The following is a 24672-nucleotide window of genomic DNA, read 5'->3' on the forward strand; positions in this document are numbered from 1 at the left end:
TATTTAGGTACAAAAACAACTAATGATCGAAACCCTACAACGCCTGTGAGCTTGGGAAAAATGAATTGAAAATAGCATCTTCTTAGATAACAAATTCCGCCAACGCCAAGCTAATGAAGTTTTTGGGCTGAAATTTTTACCACTTATTAAGGGTGTAAAAAGCTTCAAAAATCCTGAATTACAAGTGTCTGCGATGAAAATTGCATTAATTATTAGCAATTGAAAAAAGCGGACAATTTCGACCATTTTTGAGCTCTTGCGCATAAACAAGTTATCGGAATTTAATCCGACTTGTCTTATTTTACAGATTTATTTGATACCTACCTTTTTTGTATAAACCTTTTTTTCCCTATGATTAACAGTTTTTTTACGCCAGTCGAAAAACTACTTTTCCATAACTTTGACCATTGTTTTAACAAAGTTTCCCAACTAGCCTCGAGTTGATTTTTTGATATTTTGTTTATAACACTTTTCTGAACAATATTCTGAAAAACTTCTAATAGTATTTTTTTCCCGAAAAGAAGCTATAATGATTGGCCTATTTACATAACTGAGAATGTCTTATATTCAAGATATCGCCTTAGGAAATTTTAAACGGAACACGCTGTAGATTTCACGTTTAACATAGTAACCGAAATATCCCCACCTCTAAGGTTTTTAATTTTTTTTTCGAGGAGTAGTTCTTGAAAATTGATTATAATCATTTTACATTTTTCTCATTCTGCAAATTATTATGAACAGTAGTTTTTCTTCTTCAAATTTAGTGTTCCTCAAATATAAGAATAATTACAGAGATTCAAATTTGATAAAAATGCACTTACAGGATGTCAGAAATGTTATCATTATTTCTCCGAATTATGCGTTACTAATAAAGTCAAAGTTCTGAACTCTAAAAGGCATTAGCAAATAAATTTTAACCCCAAGAACATATGGTATTGAGACATTCTTTATGTCTTTTAAATTTTGAAAATTATTCTTAATTGCTCTGTATCATAACAAAATAACAAACAAATGGAAAAGTACATACATACTTTTTGCAGCTCTCCCATAATATATTTTGATCAGAAAGGCAGGGTGATTTTATGACTAATGTCCCTGTTATACGATCCTGTGACGCATAACCTGAATTAATTTAGGGAAGTGTTTACCAGCCCTGTTTGTCAGCAGGAGTAGTATTAAATCAAACAGACACGTGTTTGGACCTATTATGTGATATTATGGATGATATAAATAGTGCTGTTTTTTTCGGATTTTTGAAGTCAATGTAAGTAGTACCCATCTACTTCTTATATTTTGCAATTTTTCTCATACAAAGTGGCATTGGGGCAAGTTTTCATGATATTGTCTGTAATTACTTATTTGTGACATTTTTATCACCTTTTTTAAATAGGTATTCATTTCTGTCACTCTGAAAAGAAAGAGAAATTTGAAATAAATAACCCTTTGTGCAGAAAGTATCAGTCAAGGTGTTGATTTTATAAATTTAAATTTTGTCTAACCAGAAATATATCATACTGAGAAAGCAAATAATTCTCCAAGATTATACTATAAACAACATAAAACATGACAAGTTAATGCAAGTTAAAACAAAAGTAAATTTTAACCGTTTAACTTATCCTTCTGGCGCAAGGGATTATTCCTATTTTTATTGTGACAAAAATGTCCAATAAAATAAAACAGTGGGATTTCAAAATCATGGTATCGAATCGAGAGGTATGAAGAATTTGTTCGTTATTTTTAAAATATGATCAATAAAATATCGGATCGTCATTCCGTGCTGATTCCGTCCGTCAAAATAAACAAGAGAGATTTTTTTCTAAAACGCTTCATAAACGCTCCACGATGCTTCGAAAATTGGAAATGGAATCCATTTCTTCAATTATTCAAAACAATTAACTCCTCCTCCAGTCTCCTTATGACTATTTTTTATTTCAGAGTGTGAGCAAATTTGAGAAGTGTGTCCTTTGGTTCCCTATGACAAAGTTAAAATTTAAAAGAAAGTTCATCATCGAAATGTGTCAGTTTTTATGTCCAAAAATTGTTTATTAACTTATTGTTCAACAATGCATATGATTCATGAGTTATGTACTTATTGTTTGCTGTAATCAGTGATTGTGGCATAAAAGTAGACGTGAAGTAACTGATCCCGTGAAGTTTTCAATGACTTCGAGGTATAATTATAATAATAAAGTAATATAGTGGGGCCAGCAAAAAAATTTGTAACGCGGTTGAAATTGGATTTTTTTATAGCTTCGCTAGCTTGTTGGGAAAGCAAACTCGTCCAGCTTTTTTACTCCGGTACATGATAATACGCAATGCTTTTATTAATTCTTTTGTTTTTTAGACATTGGAGACGAAATTTTATAGTCATTTATTCTGTGCCGGTGTATGTTTCCTGTAGATTTAATAAAAAGATGTAAGCGCAGATAAGGAAAAAAGGGGGGATACTGTTTTTTATGCATGCCCAAATGTATTGTTCTTTAGATCAAATATTTGTATTGAGGGCTTGTTTACGAGATACTGAAACTTCTTTGTATAAGCGATATTGATTCACTCGCTGTTGAGTTTCCCATTTTTCCATAAGTAACAAACTAAGTTTAATAAAAATCTCCTTGGATGATACCAATTCAGATATGTTTCTGTATATTATCTAACATTGCCTTTGCAGTTCGGTTAAAAAAATATATTATGTATTTGTCCCTATCACAAAATCTGTGTTTGCAGTTAGACAATGGTGAAAATGAATTGCAAAAGGCTAAAATTATAACTTGCCAGCATATTTAGTTTCAACAAAAATATATATTGAACATCTTATCCAGAACAATCATCTAAAAATTTGGAAATTAAATTTCTTAAAATTTTAAAATTTGCGTCTAGTTAGTCACGTTAAGTGTGCTACACATCTTAAATTAGTTCAAAGCAACATAAAACAGAAACAAAATTAAGCCATAAATTATACGTACGAAATGAATATTACTCGTACACGATATGAAGTCATCCGATTTTGTATGAAAGCATTTTTGGCACAAATTGCCACTCAATCCGTTTCGACCAATAGTTTCGCAGCAGCATGTGCTTGATCATTACTTGTATAAACAGAATATGCTAGTTGGTTTCACACATGATATTATATGTTAACAGGATGACAGACATACAAAAAATAAACGTGCAATGACAATGTTAATCCTATAAAACGGAAATTATAGTCATTGCTTAATTTTACTTCTTATTTTGCGAGCGACTATCTGCATGAAGTATATTTGTACTGGATCGATATAGAAAATTTAAAGTACGAAAAGTAGTGAACCGTATTAGTATGAACAGAAAGTTAGACAATTAATAGAGATAAAAAGAGACTGGTTGCAAAATGAGTTACCGATGCAGATATGTTGTTGCAATGGTCGATGGTAAATCGCATGCAGTATTAAGTCTTCTTTCTTGTGAGTTTTTTAACGAAAATCACTTCACGATTAATCGACGTGGACGAGCATCGCGAGCCTGCTCCGGATGGTCACCCATCCAAGTACTAACCGCGATCAGCGTTGTTTGACTTCTCATATCAATGACATGAATGTCAAGTCGCTATGCTACCTTAATAGCACCGTTTACTACTAGGCCAACCAATAGAGCGGAAAAAAAGTTGTTTTTACACTTAAATATTACAGCAAATTTCATGTATTTCCTTTTGAAAAATACTTAGTAAATGAAAACCCAAGTGATTTCCCCAGCAAAGTCGTGAACAATTGACGGCATAGTTCAAGTTATTGTTATTATGTGGTAGTATTGATTTATAAGTAATTCCGATTGGCTTGTAGTCTATATGTAGTTGTATTAGTTGTATGTTGTATTAGTTTTTATTTAGTTACGTTAGTTTTTAGTTATATTTTGTTATCCTTTTTATTTCCAATTACTTATTTTTCGGGTGGTTACGTGGAAGAGCGAGTAAAATCGAACCGCGCCACCAGGTTGCCTAAATCTTTGTTATAAATATGTATCCTGCTAATAAAGAAATTATTATTATTATTATGATTATTATTTGTTTCAAAAGCTCTACTTTTTTTATTTTTAAGCAAAACAGAAAGAGAGTGCTATTTCCGTAAGTATTGCGTTATTTAAAAAAAAACTGACATAGGTAGTAAATAACTGCAAACAACAATTTCAAAAAATTTGTTAAAATAATACAGTTATAAATATGATATTCTTAAAAACAGTATCGGAATGGTACGTTCACGGTCCGATGCTGGGTATACAATATAGCCTTTACTGTATTATTTTAACAAATTTTTTCAGATTATTATTTACAATTATTCACTACTTGAGTCAGTTTTTTTTCTTTTTTTAAAGAATGTAATATTTACTGCCTTCTGTTTTGCTTAAAAATAAAAAAAGAAGGGCTTTTGAGATAGATGACCTTAACAGTACTAAAGATAATAGTTCGACTTATCGTCAGTAAAAAATTTGGAATTTTTTTATCAATTAACAAAAAAATTACGACGAGTTAAAGTGAGAGGTATCAATTTTGTAGGCAGAAAACCCTGATTTTTTCAACATTTTCATTAATAACTATAAAATAGAATAATGAAACTAACTGAAATTTTAGCACACAATAGAGTAATAGTGAGGCTTTTTTGCCACTACGTTTTCTTAATATCGGTTTCCAAACTCAAGGGTCCATTTCATTTATTTCGATAGCAGTCGGTCTTTCTCCATTTCAGGTTGTTGTTCTGTTTAAATGTTTGGTCCATGCTCTAATTTTTTCAGTATAATAACATTAGACATACATATACTTTCAAGATGACATTGGCTTGGTAGTTTCTTCACTGTTTTCACTATTTTAGGCCTTTTGGACACTGCTTTATCCCATTAGGATTTTCGCGACGCACAGAACGTCATGGAAGGATTGTAGGTTAGATTACTGATCTGGTCTTGAACGGAACACTCGCAACACATATTTAACAACATTTTGAACTGAATTATTGTAAATTTTTGCGTAAGTAAAATAAAGGGGTGCTATATAATTGAACAGTGTATTTAGTTTTTAAGTTTATTGTTTTTAACTGTCGTGTATAATCCTCAGTGAGCTTTTATTGTTTTTATCCCTTTAAATAAAAAAGGGAATCTTCAAGGTATCGAAAGGTAACGAATAGCCTTGAATTCTGGTCGTGTACAGACACACTAGCCATAGACTTTTGCTCACGGTGGCTCTGCCAATTTCTCGGGGATTATTATTTGGTTTAGATCCCGCTCTCTTCGAATTCGGAAGATTTATGACTCTTAACTTGTTGTGGAATCTGGCTGTTATTCTATATTTATGTCTTGTGTCCCAGCCCGATTTTGTAGTGCTCCTATTTTTTTTTTTTGTGGAAAATTTGGAAGATGGTGCGATATTTTGAGCATTCGCGATTGTCGTTGACAGCATCGGTTTGCGACATTGTTGACAGTTTTAGCTTTTGAATTCGAAACATGGATGATTGTTAAACATTCAGTATCTCGAGTATTGGCGACTACTTTTAGTTGGGTTTTTCGCACATAGAGACTTTGCAAACGGTTTTGAAAGATGATAAAGATGATACTGAAATACGACAATGTCACCTTCACTCAAGTTCTAAAATTTGGAGCAATTTACCAACCCCGTTTTAAGTTGGTACTGCAATTAGCAATGCTAATTGTCCCTGTAAGGCTGTTCTTTAACCTCATTGGCTAGTAATAGTCAGTTTGAATATTAGTAGATTGTTTTCAAAAAAACCTGTTGTGATAAAGTAAGGCATAAAAAAGCATAGCAAAGTCATAGCTCCTTTTCATTGTATTTTTCGTTAAATGTTGTAAATTGACTTGAAAATTGTTTTTATTTTTTTTGTTAATTATCGGGATTTTTACACGTTCTCAGTAGGCCGTAATCGATTATATATTCTTTATATATTCATTTTTATTGGTTGTGCAACTGACATTTGAAATTAATTAAAAAATAAATGGGGAATATGTAAGAGTGTGTAGGTGAGAAAGGCATTAAAATTGGCAGGACAAATAAGGAAAACACTTTTATTTTCATTTCACCGAAAAAAACAATTTTAGATGAAATTGACGCAAAAGTAAGCTGCCTTATTTTTAACTAGGTACATGTAGAATGCTCTGAAAAAAGTTGTTTATAATTAAGTTATGTCAGAATTTCAAGCTGTGAATAAATCGGCCAGTTTCGAATGTTCTAAAATTTGACCTAAAACATTTCATTAAAAAATATGTCGTGGAAAAATGCAGATTTTATTGTAATTTCTAAATACTTTATTAGATATTCATATTTTTTTTCTGAAACAAGATCTGAAACTATCTGTACTTACTTAAAATGATTCGATATCCCATTGAAAATTATTTAATATATCTGAAAACTAAATGTGCTTTTATTATATTTTATTATAATAAGGCCAAATATATTATTAAAAATAGTTAGTGATGATAAAAGAGCTTTCATACTTGGAAGTTGAAGTAGTCTTCATATCTCAAACAAAAGAATTTTATTTAGTTTTCATATTTCATAATTTCAGACCTAATTATTCAAGTTAAAGAATTCTTAAAAGAGAAGTTCCAGATATAGGTACTCGTATAATAGACGTAAATATGCAGTTCAGGATTCCGTTTTAAGCACCTGTATTTTTTTAACGATTCGAAAAAAAATGATAATAAATTCAAAGAAAATAAACATAATAATTTGATTCTATAACCGAAAAAGAAAACGAATATGATCTTAAAAAAGTGTTCAATGTCTTCATGTAGTTCTTCAAATAGATCTGGTCAAGGAAAAATTGAAATTCGAAAATTTTAGTTTAAAAAAAATCTTTCAAGCTGACGAGATTTCTCTCTGGAAAAATATTTTTTATCACAAGTAGATTGTAATTTTGGCACAATTTAATATTTTTTAAACACGATAACTACATGAGTATCGTATATTTTTATTACGCAAAAAAAAATCGTCTGCGTAAATAGCCTTTCCAAAATTAGGTATAATTCAAACATGTTTCTCCTTTCTGAATCATTCGATTAGTTATTGCTTTATTTCTGCCTATTGCATATGCTTTTTGAAATACAGTACATCACGTTCATTGCTGCTTCTGTATGTGGTATAAAAGCATAATAAAGTTCACATGAGTTTAGAAGCAGATCCTTCATTCCTAATAAATATGAAAATTTATGGGCATATTTTCGGAGAAACGGAAGCCAATATAAATTTAAATTTCTTGCAAAGAATTCATATTCTGGATTTGTTTAATATCTAAAGAGAATATTACAGGTAAAGTTGCACCATTTAAATAATGTGTTTATCATAATATTTATGGCAGAATTTTGTCGGTGTTGCTGTACGAAAATAATATTTCGTTATTCTAACAACGGCCATGTGGCAAAAGTTATAGATTTACGAACCAAAACAATATACACTTAAATAAAAAAAAGTGTACCTCTGTTAGTATTAGCAATAGATTAAATAATAAGGAAAATTGAGTTGAATCTAAATTTCTAATGATTTAGAGAAAATGTCTCCTGAACTAAAAATAATTTGAACCGTACTTTACTGCTAAAATTTAAATTTAGGTAGGTACTAGGTCTTGAAACAAGCAAAATAATGAGCATGTATAGGAATGATTGGAAAATATCAAGGACAAATTTTCGTTGTCAAGAACGCGATGAAGATCTTTGTCAGAAAATATTCGAGTAAAAGCCGAAGCTGCATCTTTGAGATTATTTATGCCAAAATCTAAAGAAATTTATGACACATTCGTTATTCAGCGCTTGAAAGACAGAAAATGCAGTACAAACAAGTTCGGGAGAATCTTTCTTGAGGTGTTTTTTACAAAAGGTTATTATCAAATTATTGTTAATAATTGCAATCTGTGGTACATTATTTATTCACGAAAATGTGTTCAACTATGTGGGCGCAATATTCAATGATCAAATCTACGTTGATCGTCTATTCGAAAATAATGAAGTTAGCAAATATCACAAGTTGAATGTTTTTATAAAACAGAAGTATGTTGAATATTCAGCCAAATAATCATCGTTTTTTTTTTTAGAGAATAAATTTTTTGAATGGCATCTATTTTCAATCTGCCACTATGGAGCCGCCATTTTGTATTTAAAAAATTTCGATAAAACCTTATATTCCTGATGGGCGACTTTGAAAACCACCGAGTAACAAGTTTCAGCCATAATCTTCAAATTTTGAATGCTTTTCTGATCTTTACATGCGCTATATAGGTTCCGCCATCTCTTGTCCAGGAATTTTCGGATTCGGACTTTAGATTCGTAATCAGAGACCACAAAAACACGCGGTAGCAAAATTCAGGCAAAAATATTGAACAGAAAAATGTGTGACTTAAAGAACTAAATGGGACCCTGATCTGTAGGTGATTTTCAACCCTTTGAAGAATGTTATATTACATTTTTTTGGTATATTGCCTACCAACCTACTCTTATATATTTGGTAGTATTAAATACAAGGCTATTGTTTTTTACATTGTTTTGCACTAACAATCGTTAATTGATTTTAGACGCAGAATTAACTCGTTCGTAGGGGTGGGTGTGGATTTAATTTGGATATATTTCTTTCCAATGCTCGAAATATTATTTTAAAATGTTTTCTCAAAGTATTTAAAAATTGTTGCTTTTCATTATAAAGCTTTACCTTATCCTCTCTATTTCTCCGTATTTTGGGGGATATTTTAGCGTTTTACTTAAAAATGCCCTGGTAGATTGGTTTTTGGGCTAGAGCATCAAAAAATACACAAGATCTATATACAGAATTTTTTTGTGGGGCTGTTATTTAGATTATTTAGACCTAGATATGCCTATGTGATCAATTAACCCTAGGCCTTCTGTTTTTTTCAGGTTTAATATATTTTATAGCGGTATTGAAATATATTTTATTAGAAATCATTATTAAATAAGTTTTAAAATTTATGGGCAAATTTGGAGGCAATCGGTTTTGATTTTCTCATTTCAATACTTATCAAATTATACAAAACTGTAAAAGTTAGATGATTGTCGCTAAATTTGGCGCATGGAAAAATAAAATTATTTATTAAATAAATAAATAAATAACCTTTATTTTCCTTTATAATAAAGTATGGGAATAGTCAATAATACACAAAAAGGGAATAGAAAAGCCATAAATTCTTATACTAAAAGAATTCAGTAATGTTATATATACATTTGTCAATTAAATAATATTTTAACATAGATTTAAATCTAACAAGATTCTCAATCATATTTATTTCCAAGGGCAAGTTATTAAACACCCTGGGTCCAAACACAAAAGGAGACTTTACAGATACATTATAATTACTATAAAGCACACAAAAAATATTCCATTCTCTAGTTTTATATGTATGCAAAGCACATACTTTGTTAAAATGATTTTTGTTATTGAAAAAGAAAACACGTAATTCAAAGATGTAGAGGCTCGGAAGCGTTAATATTTTATATTCCTTAAAAATATTTTTACAAGATTGTCTACTTGTTACACCTGCTATATATCTAAGAATACGTTTTTGTGCCACAAATACGCTTTTCGCAGTTACAGAATTTCCCCAAAATATGATACCATATCTCAGCCTAGAACTGACTTGTGCATGATGAGGCCCATGACTGTTTCCCACGATAGTACACCCTTCAATTTTCGAAAAAGATAACACAGTGAATGTAATTTCGATGTTAAATTATTACATTGTTCCTTCTAGTTTAGAGAATCGTCCAGTTGCAAACCCAGAAACTTAGCACTCTTACATTTAGAAATGGAGATATCATTGATGTTTATACATCATAGCCCTGCACACTGATTCTGCCAATTATGAAATCTTATCTAATGAGTTTTATTGATTTTAAAATAGAGATAATTTGCTGCGTACGAATTTGCGACGACATTAAGTATATTATTATACTTGATTTGTAACGACTCATCTATTACATGAGAAATTAATAGAGATGTATCATCAGCATACATTGTTAAACAAGCGTCATCAACATAAAGCAAAAACAATATGGGACCCAAAATCGAACCCTGTGGACCCCCAAATTAACAGACGCATGCTCCGAATTTATTCTATTCGCAATTCCATCTTTATAATGGGTTACATTAACAAATTGCTCTCTGTTTAATATAAAAGATAACCCAATTCAGAGCCAAACCGCGAATCCCATATGATGATAATTTTAATAGTAATATTTTATGATCACCGCAGTTACACAAAATATAAACAGTGAAAAATATAATATAGAAATATCCCGAAAAGTTTTGCTTAAACTTTTGAAACCTTGTTATGCAGCCTTCTCGACTTAATTCATTTTTAATACAAAAACTTCATCACGCCACATTGTACGAATTTTAGCTCATTTCGGGATCCGTAACATTCACCTTCTTTGTCCAAGGTCCCAATGAATTGTTTTATTCTTCAAATTTGGTGTATAGTGAAAGAAGCAGAATTTTGGATGAATCTAGCAAAGGCGCTAGAGCAATATTAAAAAATACTGAATTTAGATCTCCTGGATAAGGCCGATTTGCTAATAGTGATTCATCCCATACACACAGAAAATAGGGTTACTTGGTAAATTCTGATTGCTGTCTCAAGATAATTGTAACGATTTTCAAATATCCACAAATTGGTTATGAATATCTTATTCTTTCCTATGGCATACTTCATACTATCATAGCTTTGTTTTGTTGAGTGTGCTGTTAGACCTGTATCATATTTATTACCATTATCAACTCCACTCAAACTTCGTCATAAACGTCGGAACAATACACTAACGTAGCCTCTTCTTCTGAAGAATATTTGAATAAACCTGTTTTACGTTTTCGACGTACAGAAGATTTGGTTCCTTTACATAGTAGATATTTTTATTCAGTTTTCTAGCTAAATATTCAGCTCCATACATTAATTTGTCAATTTTGTTTTATATTATTTAATAGCGGCTTTTTTAGAGTCGTCTTCATTCTGGTTTATCATATTAAATTTTTAGTCCTTTAAAATATCGGCTGATTTTGTTGTTGGTGTTTATAGTTTATAGCCTCTTTCCTCGGAAACTGATAAAAAATTGCCTCCAAATCGACACATTGTTTATTATAATATTTTTACATATATTGTCATCGATTTTATTACTGATTTTATCCACTAAGGATGTTCTCAATCATTTTTGAAATTATTCTGCAAAGTGATGGCAGACGTCAACAAAAAATATGTTGTAATTCAATAAAACAAAATACTTCGCATTATTCTCGCGGTAATAATATAAACAGATTATTTTCACTATAATAATGTTCTGATTAGTTCGAACGTTGAAGATGTACGATTGCAACTAATCGTTTCTACTGGTTTTTAGAATTGTCAAATAATCTGGACCATAATTAACTACAATTCCTATTTTAAAAAATATTAGTTTATCTTACACCGTAAAAAAATGGAGTAAATTTTCACTGAAAATCAGAACATTTTTTTGTTAAAACGAGTCCACATCCAATTGTGTTGAAATAATATTACTATTCGTTGAATAATGTTCACTCCATTATTTGTTAGTTAAATAAATCTTATATAATATTGAATAGTTTTAAGTTAGCGTGCTAAACCATGTCTCGTATTATTATACCATAGTAATAGTAACTAAATTAAAATCTTGATTACAACTAAATAAACGTATTTGTGGTTTAACAGCAGAGTCCAAACTGCGCGTCTGTATCTGTTTATACATAACTTTGCGTTTCCCCTATTTAAAAGTACATAAAAAACTAATACCGCTTTTCGACTCTACATGAATTAATCTATACGAAACAAAACTTTACACAAAACACTGCTAGCCTGAGACACTGTAATTTAAAGGTTTAAACTGGGTACAACTACAGTCTCAATCAACTCGAAAATTGTTCAACCATTGACAATAATTGCTACGGAAGCCTGTAAACCTAAATATCATTTGTAGGTTTCGGATCGACTGTTATGGCTGCTAAAAGTGGAATTCAACCAGTCTCTCCTCCACCGAGAAGGTCAATGTCTCCCGATCAGCCAAATCCAGCAGAACCTATTACTGAATCTCCAAGCACGATCATAGGAAGAATAGGATGGTCCTTGAGAACCTTACTATTATGTAAGTATGCTTTTTGTCATCCTATACTATCCTACTTGTATAGTCTTTCTGATCTCAATTAAAGACCAAAGAACTAGGCAGTATATATTAGGTTCGGTCGCTACGCAGCAACTCGGCATTGAAAGATTTGAAAAACTTGTTCCCATATTATTTATTTGGCCATACCCATATACAGGTCTGGTCGAACTAAATGTGAAGGTGGTAGAAATGTATACGCCCAGTTGAAAAATGCGCGCGGGCAAACGGCGCACAAACATAGCCAGTTATAAATTTCAGTTGTTGACAACTTGCCTAGGAGTGTAGTGCAGCAATACGGAATTATTTTATCGTTGATTATTTTTATTTAATAACTTTCCTCATCTTTTCCTGGCAAGGATATGTTCATACCTCCAGTTGGTTCTTACCAAGCAGTAATATATTTTAATGAAAATGTAAATGTTTTTTGATATGCCATATCCAAAATTGACAATCAATATAATAAAATTGTTTGGGAACATAAATAATTAAAATATGTTGTTGGACAAATGAACATATAATAGAAATTTTCTACACATTATATACAAATTAATATTATTTTTTATCTTTAGCAGAAAACTTTTTTAGGAACGCCTGTGAAATTCATTAAATTTTATTGCTAGGCCTTTTTATACATGTTCAACTGATTTCGGGAAGACTATACTGTAAAAGTATTTTATAAATTTCAATGCATAAAAATGCAATACCAAAAATAAGTTAGCAATTTTTGTAATAACTCCAAATTGACTGATCACATCCTAATAAAACTCGGTACAGGTACATTATCAGCTTGAAATAATCTCGTAAGAGAATGGTACTCCCTTCATTTACAATGACAAAAATGAAGAGCGTAATTGTAATGCAAAAAACACAAATTCCTTGTTTCATCTTGATAATTTGCATTATTATATATTTTGACGACACAGATTCCTAAAGTTAAAAGTGCCGTCAATTATATTCAAATTTCGCTGTCACAAGATAGCAATTGAAATTTGAAAAGAAGTGTATAAGAACTTCGATTCTAAAGTGTTTCTTAATTATAGAGTATGTATTTTTTCAATAGCTCCCAAATTTCAGTATAGGTATATTTTTTTCTTATTTAGTATGGTGTATCGGTAAAATTTGAAAGCAATCTACAGTATTTTCAGTTTTCGAAATATGTATCATCGATGTAACTTTTGTTTTGATTAAGGTATGTTTAACTCAATGACCCTATTTTGACGGTTAAGCTGTGTTCTCTTCTTCTTGATGAATACTCTGTACATTTAATACTGCTATGTCCTGAGTTCCTATTTAACTCCACAAACGGCTTAACCCTAAAAGTTACGGTGTAAGCTTGGTATGTAATTTTTGCGCATTTCTGTGTCCAAATTAAGTATGTCTATGCACATAATTTATATCTCATAATTAAGGTGTTACTGATAATTAATAATTATTTATTTTCAGCCCAAAACACATGCTTAAAGGATAGAAAAGTATCGGGAAGGCTCGTTCGACGTTGTGCTCCTGGAATGGAATTGGTTGACTGGTTACTAAATTTGTCACCGAGTATACATACAAGAGCTCAAGCTGCTGGTATGTGGCAGGCTTTGCTTGAAGAAGGAGTGGTTTCTCATGGTTAGTATATAAAAACAGTTAATTTTAATTTTAGAAAAAATCATTATTAATAGTGCGATGGTAAGGTAAGGTAAGGTTAGCACAAAAACGTGAAACAGTATATTCGAAACAACGTTTTCCAGTTAAAATTAGAAGCTGAGTAGGTATATACATATGATACGATATCCATTAATTATTTTTCGCATCTCCGTTCTTCTATGATTCATGTTGGTAGGTCTCATTTATACATGACGCGCGCACAGGTTCAAAAGAAAAAAGTGTTTCGTAACAGTCCGTTACGACTTATTGATAGCCAGCCAGTTCATTTATTTGTGCCGCACGTGCAGGTCCTATTTGTTTTGTGTATCATTATGCCTTGTGTAGTGTATTTATGCAAAAGAAAAGAATTTCCATGAATCCGAGATAAGTCACACGTAAGGGAAATATTATTTTAATTATCCATTTCATATGAGAAGGTATTTCATTAAAATTTTTCTGTTAGCCGCCCTTGACTTGATAATACTAACTCGTATACTATGGTACACGCAGAGCAGAGTTTTTAGACTAATTGAAATGCAAATTCCACCTTAAGTGGATTGTCTAGCACTAGCTGGTCATATTGTAGTTGTTTTTAATTTTGACCGCGAACATTTGTTTGCAGAATATACAGTCGTTTAAACCCTCTTAGTAGGGCGTGGCCGCTTTGGATTTTTTTGCCCGTATTCCATGTGACATGTAGAGAGTGGTTTTCACTCCGCTTAAATGGAAAGTCTAGGTAGCCATATCGTAGTTGTTTTAACTACCTTGCCCGCAAACTTTTTGTTTGCCAAATATTTAGGACAGTACAGTCGTTTTGACCGTCTTAATAGGGCGTAGCCGCTTGGTTTTTTGCCCGCATTCCATGTGACATGTCGAGAGTGGTTTTCACTCCCTTGAATGGAAAGTCTAGCTAGTTATATCGTAGTTGTTTTAACTACTTTGCCCGCAAACTTTTTGTTTGCCAAATATTTGGGGCAGTATACGGTCGTTTTGACTGTATTAAAAGGGTTTAGCAGTTTTGGTGTTTTGACCACAGACAATTTGTTTGCAGAATATTTTGGGGCTTTAATTCGACTAAATAAGGTCTAGTCGTATTGACCTTTTGTCTGCATTTTATGAAACATGTAAAGTGTGGGTTTCACTCTTTTTACATGCAAAGTCTATCTCTATCTCTAAGCATTTAGTAGTTATTTTAACCATGTCACCCATGTTTTAGACATTTGGGCGTAATTCTACTGCTATTTTTACCCTCTGCATACACGCAAAGTAGATTTTTCGTTCTAAAGGCTTCCTATTATAATTTTTCCTTGCTTACATAGCAAAATTTAAATAATCTGCTTAAAGCTACATATTTTCAGAAGCAGTACTGTGTTCCTAAAAAAAAAATAATAATAATTGTAATTATGTACAAATATAATGCAATTTTTTTAGAGATAGATCGGAGTTATGTTAACCCCTTCTTTACTCTTACGGGGTCTTACTCAAAATAGTGAGTTAGTATATACTAATACTCACCACTCCCTTTTAATTCTAACAAAAATTAGAAATTTACAACTTTTTACAGATGAGAGTGAATTAGGTGCTCAACAAATTATTGTCGTATTTAGTACGAGTTCCTGGAGATAATTACGCCATATTAAACAGTGTAAAAGGCGAGTAATAAAATTAAGAGAGTATACCAAAAAAACAAAGGGGGAGGGGCGAAAATTGTGAGCAGTATGGATAAGAAGAGCGATGTGAAGAAGAGTTTACTTTACTTATAAAAGGATGTAGATAAGATAAAATTATTGAAAATAGAGTACATGAAATCTAAAAATGAGTGCATTGTTTTGTCACTCAGTAGGTACTATTCTACAATGAAACTTAATGTGAATTATACACGCAGTTTTGCTAATAACACCTTATATATTTTATTTGATTAAAATAATCTATATAGATGTAGGTGTGTACATACATGTACGTATGTGTATATAAACAAACAAAAAAAAACTATCAAGTTTTGTTTTTTATACATACTGTTTCATTTATTATGACAGTGTATGAAAAGATAGCAATTGAGGAGAGGACAAAATTAAGTGATAATAAGGAAACTTTCAATGAAGTATTAGGAAGCAATTACGTAACGAAATCTTAAATGAAATATTAGGTTAGATGAAGAGTAACCTGATAGTATTAATAAAATGTTAATATTAACCAGAGTTACAACCTAAGAAGCGTACGAAAGTTATAAAAGTTAAAAAACATACACTGTAAGGAACATTTGACCTATTTTCACTCAATTTCACTCATTAATGTATCAATTTCTGTCCACTCGATTGAGTGAAATTTTCCTCTATTATGAGTAAATACAACTAAAATTTTATGAGTAAAACTATCGGTTCCAATATTATCAAAAATGTGTAGCGTTGTCAAGGTGCCCAGTACTGACTGAAAATGTGCTCAATAATGTCACTCAATGGATTTCACTCAGACCGATTTATTTACAGTGTATATCTAGGTATATGCCTGTACATATAAATATATAATTTACGAAGTATGGAATTTTGTTGATTGTGGCCAAACAAATCAAAAAGTTTGCATCTGTTAAGATGAACTACATGCCATTTCAAGGTATAATACACAAATTATATTAGTACAAGCAATATATATCGAAATAATCCTATCTAAAAACTACATCAACGACAGACAAAATCAAAAGGATGTTTAGAAGTTTAAAATATAAGTTCAGACATTTAGTTGCTTCCTTTGGCTGAAAATGAATGTCTTAATCTAATTTGTCACGGACATATTAAACCAATTAGTAAAATGAATATAGCAAAAACTGGCAACTGCATCTTACTTGGAAGAGGTATTCAATTAATGGCCATATACCAATGCCATTCAGAGACAAAGTTGTAAAAAACGGCTTCCTTTAAGAATGTAACATACTGTAACTTTATAGCTATGTTCTTTGGGCTATGAATCAAAGAAAAATTTGGTTTTCACAAATCAAAGCAACAATTAATATCACAATTATATAACAAGTATACATCAAATATCACGAAATAGATGACTACATTTATATGTGTCTTATAGCTATTATGTCACTGGACATTGACTTGAATTTGAATTAAAGTCCAAAGTAAAAATTTCGGTCATACTAATAGTCACTGATGTTTCTGAAACAAAATATCAGGACGAAATTCAAAACGTTTCAAATAGCTACAGTTCTTTTATTTCCCAATGGTACTCTATCTAAATTAGCTTGAAAACGTAAACCTATTGCTTCTCTTTTTTCTGTAATAATATTTATATAGAAAAGTTTAATTGTTGCACCCTCCTTATGTCATGAGTACCTGAGCATGCGCAGTCACCATCATTAAGGAAAAAGCGGTGCTGCAATCTGCTTCCCTTAGGTCTTGTGACGCATTGTGCATGCTGTTAGTAGCAAAGTTTAGTAGGGCTAGGGTTAGTACATATTAATGGCTATAATCTTTCTGATGTCCTGAGGTGATAAAAATTCTATCCCCAGGAATTTGTGATTTATCACCATTAAGCATCAAAGTATCAAAGAATGTATATATAATCCTCGTGCCTGTATAAACTGTACTTTACACCAGTCCTCAGTTAAAACCTAAAAAACTGCAAGTAGCTCCACATTACCAAATTCGTAAAGGAGCAACGATTTCCAATGTTCCTTAAACAAAAAAAAAGAATGTATACACATGTAAATATATTTATTTTTCTTTATGAATTACTTTGGTTTACTTCTCCCATTTGGAGCCCACAATAAAACATCGATATCACCAAAATTTTTGGTCGATATAGAAATAGAAAAAAAAGGATATTATGCTTGCTACCAAATATATGTAAATATAGGATTGGTGGTTACTTACATAAAAGAATTTAAAACATTATCTACTTTGTTTGAAAAGCAACACTCTTATTCCGCCCTTAATAATTACTAAAAGTATCCTATAAATTAAGGTTATTGCGAAAACCTACAACAAGTATTCCGTGACTTGAAATCCTAACCTGGTTCTACTTCTTTTGTGAAAAATATAATTTTGAAAATGCATTTGTAAAAAGAAATAAAACCTAAACTCGTTTCACTTCTTACTTTTGCGTAAACAGATGGAGTATAAACAATTTGGAAAATATAACAGTTTCAAATCAAAAGGATAACTGAAAGAGAAATTTCAGAAAGATCTTTTGTCGAACTCTATTGTAAAAAACAGTATTTTTCTAATATTTTCTTATTATACAATGAACCGGAATTGTGCATTATTGCAACATTGTTCTTCGAAACGAAAATGTTGACCTAGGCATAACAAAATATGTGTGTACATATGTATGTACGTGTATATCTGTATACAGGGTAGCCCATCGAAAACGTACCGCAAGGCATTACAGGGTAGTAAAGAACAAATTTGTTTCTGAGGGGGACACTTGGCTCAAAAAGCATACTAAAATCTTCAACCCCCTAAGTGGGGGTGCTATCCCCTAAATTTTTTCAAATGGGAATGGGGGTCAAGTGGGGGGTCATTAGAAAGGGCTTTTAATTCTCTATACATCGATTCTTACTTTTTGAAAATCCATTCATTATTTTAGAAAATATGCAGCTTTGAAAATACGAACAATATTTTTGACGAGACATGCGAAAATCGATTTAATTTTACTTCAAAACTTACGGTATTAGTCAAGTAAATGCTGAAAATGTTGTCCGCCAAATTGCATACAATGATACAGGTTGTCTTCAAACCGTTGTCGAACATTCTGGAGCACTTGCGGTGTTACTTCGCGACATACATTAATGATTCGTCCTCGCAGATCTTCCAAGGTATCAGGTGGAGTGCTGTAAACTTTGCTTTTAATGTGCCCCCAGAGAAAGAAATCTAAAGGATTTAAGTCGGGTGACCGAGGGGGCCACTCAATTGCACCTCTTCGTCCTATCCAGCGTCCTGGAAACGTCTCATTTAGGTAATTGCGCACATTGAGCGAGTAATGTGGAGGAGCTCCGTCTTGCTGGAAAATCAGTTCGTGTTCATTGTAAGCAGGGTCGTCCTCTATGATATTTGTTAGAGCTGGGTCGATGACATTTTGTAGTAAATCCAAGTACATATCGCCTGTCAAATTTCCAGGAAGGAAAAAAGGACCTACAATGGAATTTCCAAAAATACCTGCCCATACATTCAACTTCTGGGGGTGTTGGGAGTGTGTCTCATGGAAAATCCTTGGATTGGTATCAGCCCAGTAACGACAATTATGGCGATTCACTAAACCATTCAAGAAGAACGTACACTCGTCCGAAAAACACACATTAAAGAGGAAATTATCGTTTATCGCTCGTTCAGTCATTATTTCGCAAAATTGCAAACGACGATCAAAATCGTCTTCATTTAGCTCTTGCACTAGCCGAATCTTATAAGGATGGAATTTGTATTTTTTTAATATTCGTTGGACACTTGTACGACTCACTCCTGTCGCAGTAGCCAATTGCATTGTACTCAGCGTACTATCCATTGCCACTTGCCCCAATACCGCTATTTCCGTAGGTTCATTTAGTACCGGATTTTCAACCTGCCTCTTTTTGTTATGAACGGAGCCAGTTTCGCGAAATTTGGCCACCAATTCGCGAACAATTTTTCCAGACGCATGTTTCTCAGGATGCCGTTGGTTGAACAGTTCGGCGACCCGATTTCCGCATTCATTGTTTTTGAAAAAAAGCTCAATAATTTCTACTCTTTCTGGAATTGAGTACACCATAATTAATCAATTTAAAAGACTCGGCAGTATTGGTACTCTTCAACTACAAGTCACAAGACAGTTATCTAGCAACTTCTTGTGGCCTATCTAAATACGAAACAAAAAGCGGACAATTTTTTGCTCACCAAAATCAGGCTAAAGAATTCGCAAATCAGAAAAAAAAACAGCGAATTCTTTTGAAGGAATTTACCAAGCTAATACCGTAAGTTTTGAAGTAAAATTAAATCGATTTTCGCATTTCTCGTCAAAAATATTGTTCGTATTTGCAAAGCTGCATATTTTCTAAAATAATTGATCGATTTTCAAAAAGTAAGAATCGATATATAGAGAATTAAAAGCCCTTTCTAAGCGGGCATTCGAATACTTGCGAATTCTTGATGAGGTTTCGAGTATCCCTCACGACCGACAGGCAGATAGATGAACTAGACACTAGGCGGATGTGCTTTAGAGGCCAAAAATTTAATGTTTTTTAAGATTTGTTGTATTGCCAAATAATTTAAACTTCTTTTTGCACAGGGATCATATTGCATATTTCTTATCATTACTTTTTTTGAAATAAAATCCCAAACTAATGATTAGCAGCCAGGCTTCATTTTAAAAATAATAAGTCAATAATTATAAAATAACTAAAAACATTAATATTTAATAACGGGAATATCCCGATGATGCATGCATTCGAATCCACACCGTGTCGCCAATATACACCGATTCTGCATTGCCGCTGTTCTCGAGAACACGACTCGAGACTCGAGTCCTGTGTTCCCGGATACCTACTCATTCGATCTCGATTCTCGGTGGGTCTAGTATTCTATCCGGTACTCGGTTCTCGATCTCGGTCTCACACCGATTCTGCATTGCTGCTGTTCTCGAGTCCTGTGTTCTCGGATACCTACTCATTCGGTCTCGGTTCTCGGTGGGTCTATTCTTCTATCCGGTACCGTCATGGGGTGAAGTCGGATAGTAGGGGCGAATGCGGACAGACGCACGTGTAAACAAATTGTTTCACGATTTAAAAAAATACCCACAGGTATTGCATAGGTATATATGCAAAAAATGTTTTTGCACTAAAGTCTTAAATAATAATGTATGGATGTGGTCGCAAATGATCAGTTTCCTATTTTAGAAAAATTTAAAAACATTAGAATTTCATAAGATTTTGTTTTTTTTCTCCAAAAGGTATATTTTTTGTTCTGAAAATTTAAAGATTTTGTTTCATAACCTTGAATAAAGCGTTTTTGTTGAAAATATTGTTTGTTTTACATTTAATGCCACTTCCTTTAATAAAACATTTTTTTACACATTTTTTGTCCGCCGTCGCCTCTTTCTATGCCAAAAGATGAGTTTCAATTAAAATAAATGGGTGTCCATATTTGCCCCACACATACGGGCGAAGGCGGACAAGCTTTAATAGAAAAAAATAGTGGGGATAAAATTTTTGCATTTTATTTATCGCATAATATTCTAGACACATGGGGCTATCTATATTATTTTTTTGTACAAAAAGGGTGCCAGTTGTTAGTAAAAATCCCCAAAAATCGTCCGTTTTCAACCCAGATGACGGTACTCGGTTCTCGGTCTCGGATAATCATTCGTTTCTTAAAAGTATTCGAGAACCGAGTTCTCGATTCTTAAAAATACTCGATTCTGCCCATCACTAGATAAAATATAAGTACTTCTTATTTTACTTGAGAAACTTTTATCATAAAACTATAAAATAGCGCATAATTTAGAAACTTTTTTGACTGCACTTAATCGCACTAAATGTTTACTCTAAACATCTACCAACATGAATCATAGAAGAACGGAGATGCGAAAAATAATTGTAAGATTCGATCGACTTACCTGTAAGGAAGATCAGTCTCAATTATTTGAGCATCGTAGTTCTTCTATGATGGGGCCCACCCGCCACTCTTTTTTTTACCCACAGCGCGATTGGTTCGGTCACAAAATGAACTGGCTGGCTATCATTAAGTAGTAACGGACTGTTACGAAACACTTTTTTCCTTTGAACCTGTGCGCGCGTCATGTATAAGTGAGACCTACCAACATGAATCATAGAAGAACTACGATGCTCAAATAATTGAGATTGATCTTCCTTACAGGTAAGTCGATCGAATCTTACAATTATATATATACGTTTCTATGCTAATTAGGTATATTTTTTACACTGTCCTTATTACACTAAGTAATTAATTTTAGTTGAGTCTTACAACAAAATAACCGAACTTTGTTGTCTCCTTCAAAGTACTCCCCTTCCCTATTCACACACTTTTCCCAGCGGTGTTTCCATTCCGCGAAGCAGTTCTGGACAGCTTCATTTCAAATGATCTTTAAAGTGTGTGACGATTTTTCTTTGATGTCATCAATAGTCTGAAAACGGCCTCTTTTCAGTACTGATTTTAATTTCGGAAATAAGAAACTGGACAGTAATCTGATTTTTGGCATAAAACTGACAATTTGACAACGCGTGGGCACATTGTCATGATCCAAGAACCATGAGTTGTCTCGCCATAACTCGTATGTTTTTGCCGATTTTTTTCACGTAACCGTTGTAAGTACACACGGTTCACTACATGACTGTGAGTCTGTGAGTTGGCAGAAAAAACGTAATAGTACTTCCTTGACAAGTGAGTTTTTGCGATCAAAATCGTTCAAATAATAGGGTTATGATATTAAAAAGTTATGGGGTTATGATGCAATGTGAATTCATGAATTTCAGTGTTTTTCCAATCACTTTCTGGGGGAATTTCTCGATGTTGAGGTTAAGACTCGAACTGATCTACTTGCCTTTAGTGGAAAAAATATTGTCAGCAAAATAATTTTTATTAAGCTTAGCATGTGACATTTTAACATTAATAAGATAAGATAAATTGCTACTATAATAATACAGTTTAGCTTAGCAAAACTTTATTGGTCGATTTCCCTCAATGTGCAACAATAAATAGTTAACAAATAACTTTTTAACTACTAATTAGGTTCCTTTAGCAAATTATTTTTTATTATGACAGCAGCTTAATCTTTCTGGAGCCTATTTAAAGAGGATGTTTCCCTAAGTAAAGCTAAAGTTGATAACTTACGAACACTATAGGCAGTGGCACTACGATATTCATATATTAATCTTCTTAATAATATCGAATAAAATTCTAATTCTAATTTCAAAAAACATAAAACTCTAATTCAGCTTCACTCCCTGAAAAATTTTAAACACTCGGATGTGCTTTCAAATATTTTTCACAATCAGAACAAGTGCTTTTTTATTGCACAGTAATGGACATTTCAATTATTTATTAAAATATTTCCTCAAACTTTATTTGACTCTCTTTAATTCGCAATAAACGAACCACCGGAGACTTAAATTTGTCATTTAAATTTCCATTGGGATGGAAAGCTTTCGTGACAATCCTTTGACTAATTAATTTAGACCGAGTTTCAGCGTAACTTGATCTTCCTGTCCAGTTTTCAAATTTGTGACGCTGGTTCCGGTGTACGTGTAACGATGTCGGAAGTAGTATTAACCTCAAGCGCCGTCATTCTATTTATATGAAAAGGAACCAATATATTAACTAACAAATAGAGACTGGGTAGTTGCTGTGGAAAAAGTATTAATCGAAGGTTATTCCTTAGTAATTGGATAAAAGTTTTATTAAAACTTTATTAAAAGGAACTGAAAATATCTGAAAATATCGAAATAAAACGTAGGTATGTAGTTCTGATTATATGAGTAGGTACTCATAAGGTAGTAGTTTTCAAGTAGACTATTAAACAAGCAATTAAAAACAAGAAAAAAGCTCAAACGGTTATAATTTATAAAATAGATATAGATGCGGTTTTATACAGGATACGTTTCATGACGAACTATACATACTATACTGGTAAAATGGATTAACCTAGGCGAATGTGGAATGATCACTTAAAAAAAGGTCCATAAAAAATTCCTTTGATTATAAAATTTTAACCATTTGCGGGAATTATTTTATTTATGGTTTACTCGGTGGTTCATATTTTTTTTAATTGCAATTAACTGCATTGCTGTTAAGATAATAGAAAGGGCAAAAAGTTGACAAATACAAAAAATCCCGCAATATCAGAACATGCAGCCAAACTGTTTAAAAATATGTGTCTGAGAAACTAGATTTTTGAGAAAAAAAGACATTCTGTATTGTTTTATAAAAAATTATGTAGAATCACTATAAAGGGTGTGCCATTTAACACTCCCGCTATCTCCGAAATGAAAAAATTTATTTTGGTTCCGGAAATTGGGGTCTCTCGAATAGCTTCAAATTGTAGTTAAAATTGTTAGTTCAAATCTTTCTGTATAGATGACGTGGCGATACTAAAAAATTTTTTGTTCCCTGAAACGTGGAAATACAGTCCATCGTTAAAGTTTGATTAATTTTTGTAATATATATTTATTTGTTTTCGAGATATGTCGACTTCAATATGCAATGTATGATATAAGAGGAAAATTTATTATTTTATTTAAATCACACTGAGACAAAATATTCTTTTAAAATATTGTTATAATGGCTTTCTTTACATCACATACTAACTAACAAGGTATGTACCAGGCTTGGTCGCTACGGAGCAACTCGGCATTGAAATATTTGAAAAACTTGTTCCCATATTGATTTAGCCATACCGATAAACAGGTCTGGTCGAACTAAACGTGGGGATGATAAAAATGTATACGCTCAGTTGAAGAATGCGAGCGCGGGTAAAGGAAAAAGATTACAGTTGTATTGGGCTACTGGGCAATAAATCACAGCAGACGACAAGTGGTTCATAAATTGCCCAGCACTGCAGTGCAGCAATGCGGAATTTGATGTGAATTAGGTAATTTTAATTTATTATAGGCACCTTCTATGAATCATCATCAAGGGATAAAAGGGATAAAAGGGATATTTTGTTTACTAATATTGTCACAACATGGCATTTTGGAGACCTTTTAAAACGGAACAAAACGAAATTTACCACCAATATAATAAAATTGTTTGAGGACATAAATAATTAAAATATGTTGTTGGCCAAATGAACATATAATAGAAATTTTCTACACATTATATACAAATTATTATAATTTTTTACCTTTAGCAGAAAATTTTTTTAGGGACGCCTATGAAACTCATTAAATTTTATTACCAGACGATTTTTTGC

The 24672-nt window shown here is 32.2% G+C and overlaps 1 protein-coding gene across 1 annotated transcript in view; it reads left to right on the forward strand.

The window, feature by feature from the left end:
* Positions 1-24672, forward strand: part of LOC108912795 (rap guanine nucleotide exchange factor 4) — a 101381-nt gene that overhangs the window by 22078 nt on the left and 54631 nt on the right. The window contains exons 3-4 of the mRNA XM_018718179.2: positions 11959-12123; positions 13585-13755. Coding sequence (XP_018573695.1) covers positions 11959-12123; positions 13585-13755 — 336 coding nt within the window. The remainder of the gene's footprint in view (positions 1-11958; positions 12124-13584; positions 13756-24672) is intronic.

The sequence above is a fragment of the Anoplophora glabripennis genome, unplaced genomic scaffold, assembly GCF_000390285.2.
Source record: "Anoplophora glabripennis isolate ALB-LARVAE unplaced genomic scaffold, Agla_2.0 scaffold738, whole genome shotgun sequence".
NCBI lineage: Eukaryota > Metazoa > Arthropoda > Insecta > Coleoptera > Cerambycidae > Anoplophora > Anoplophora glabripennis.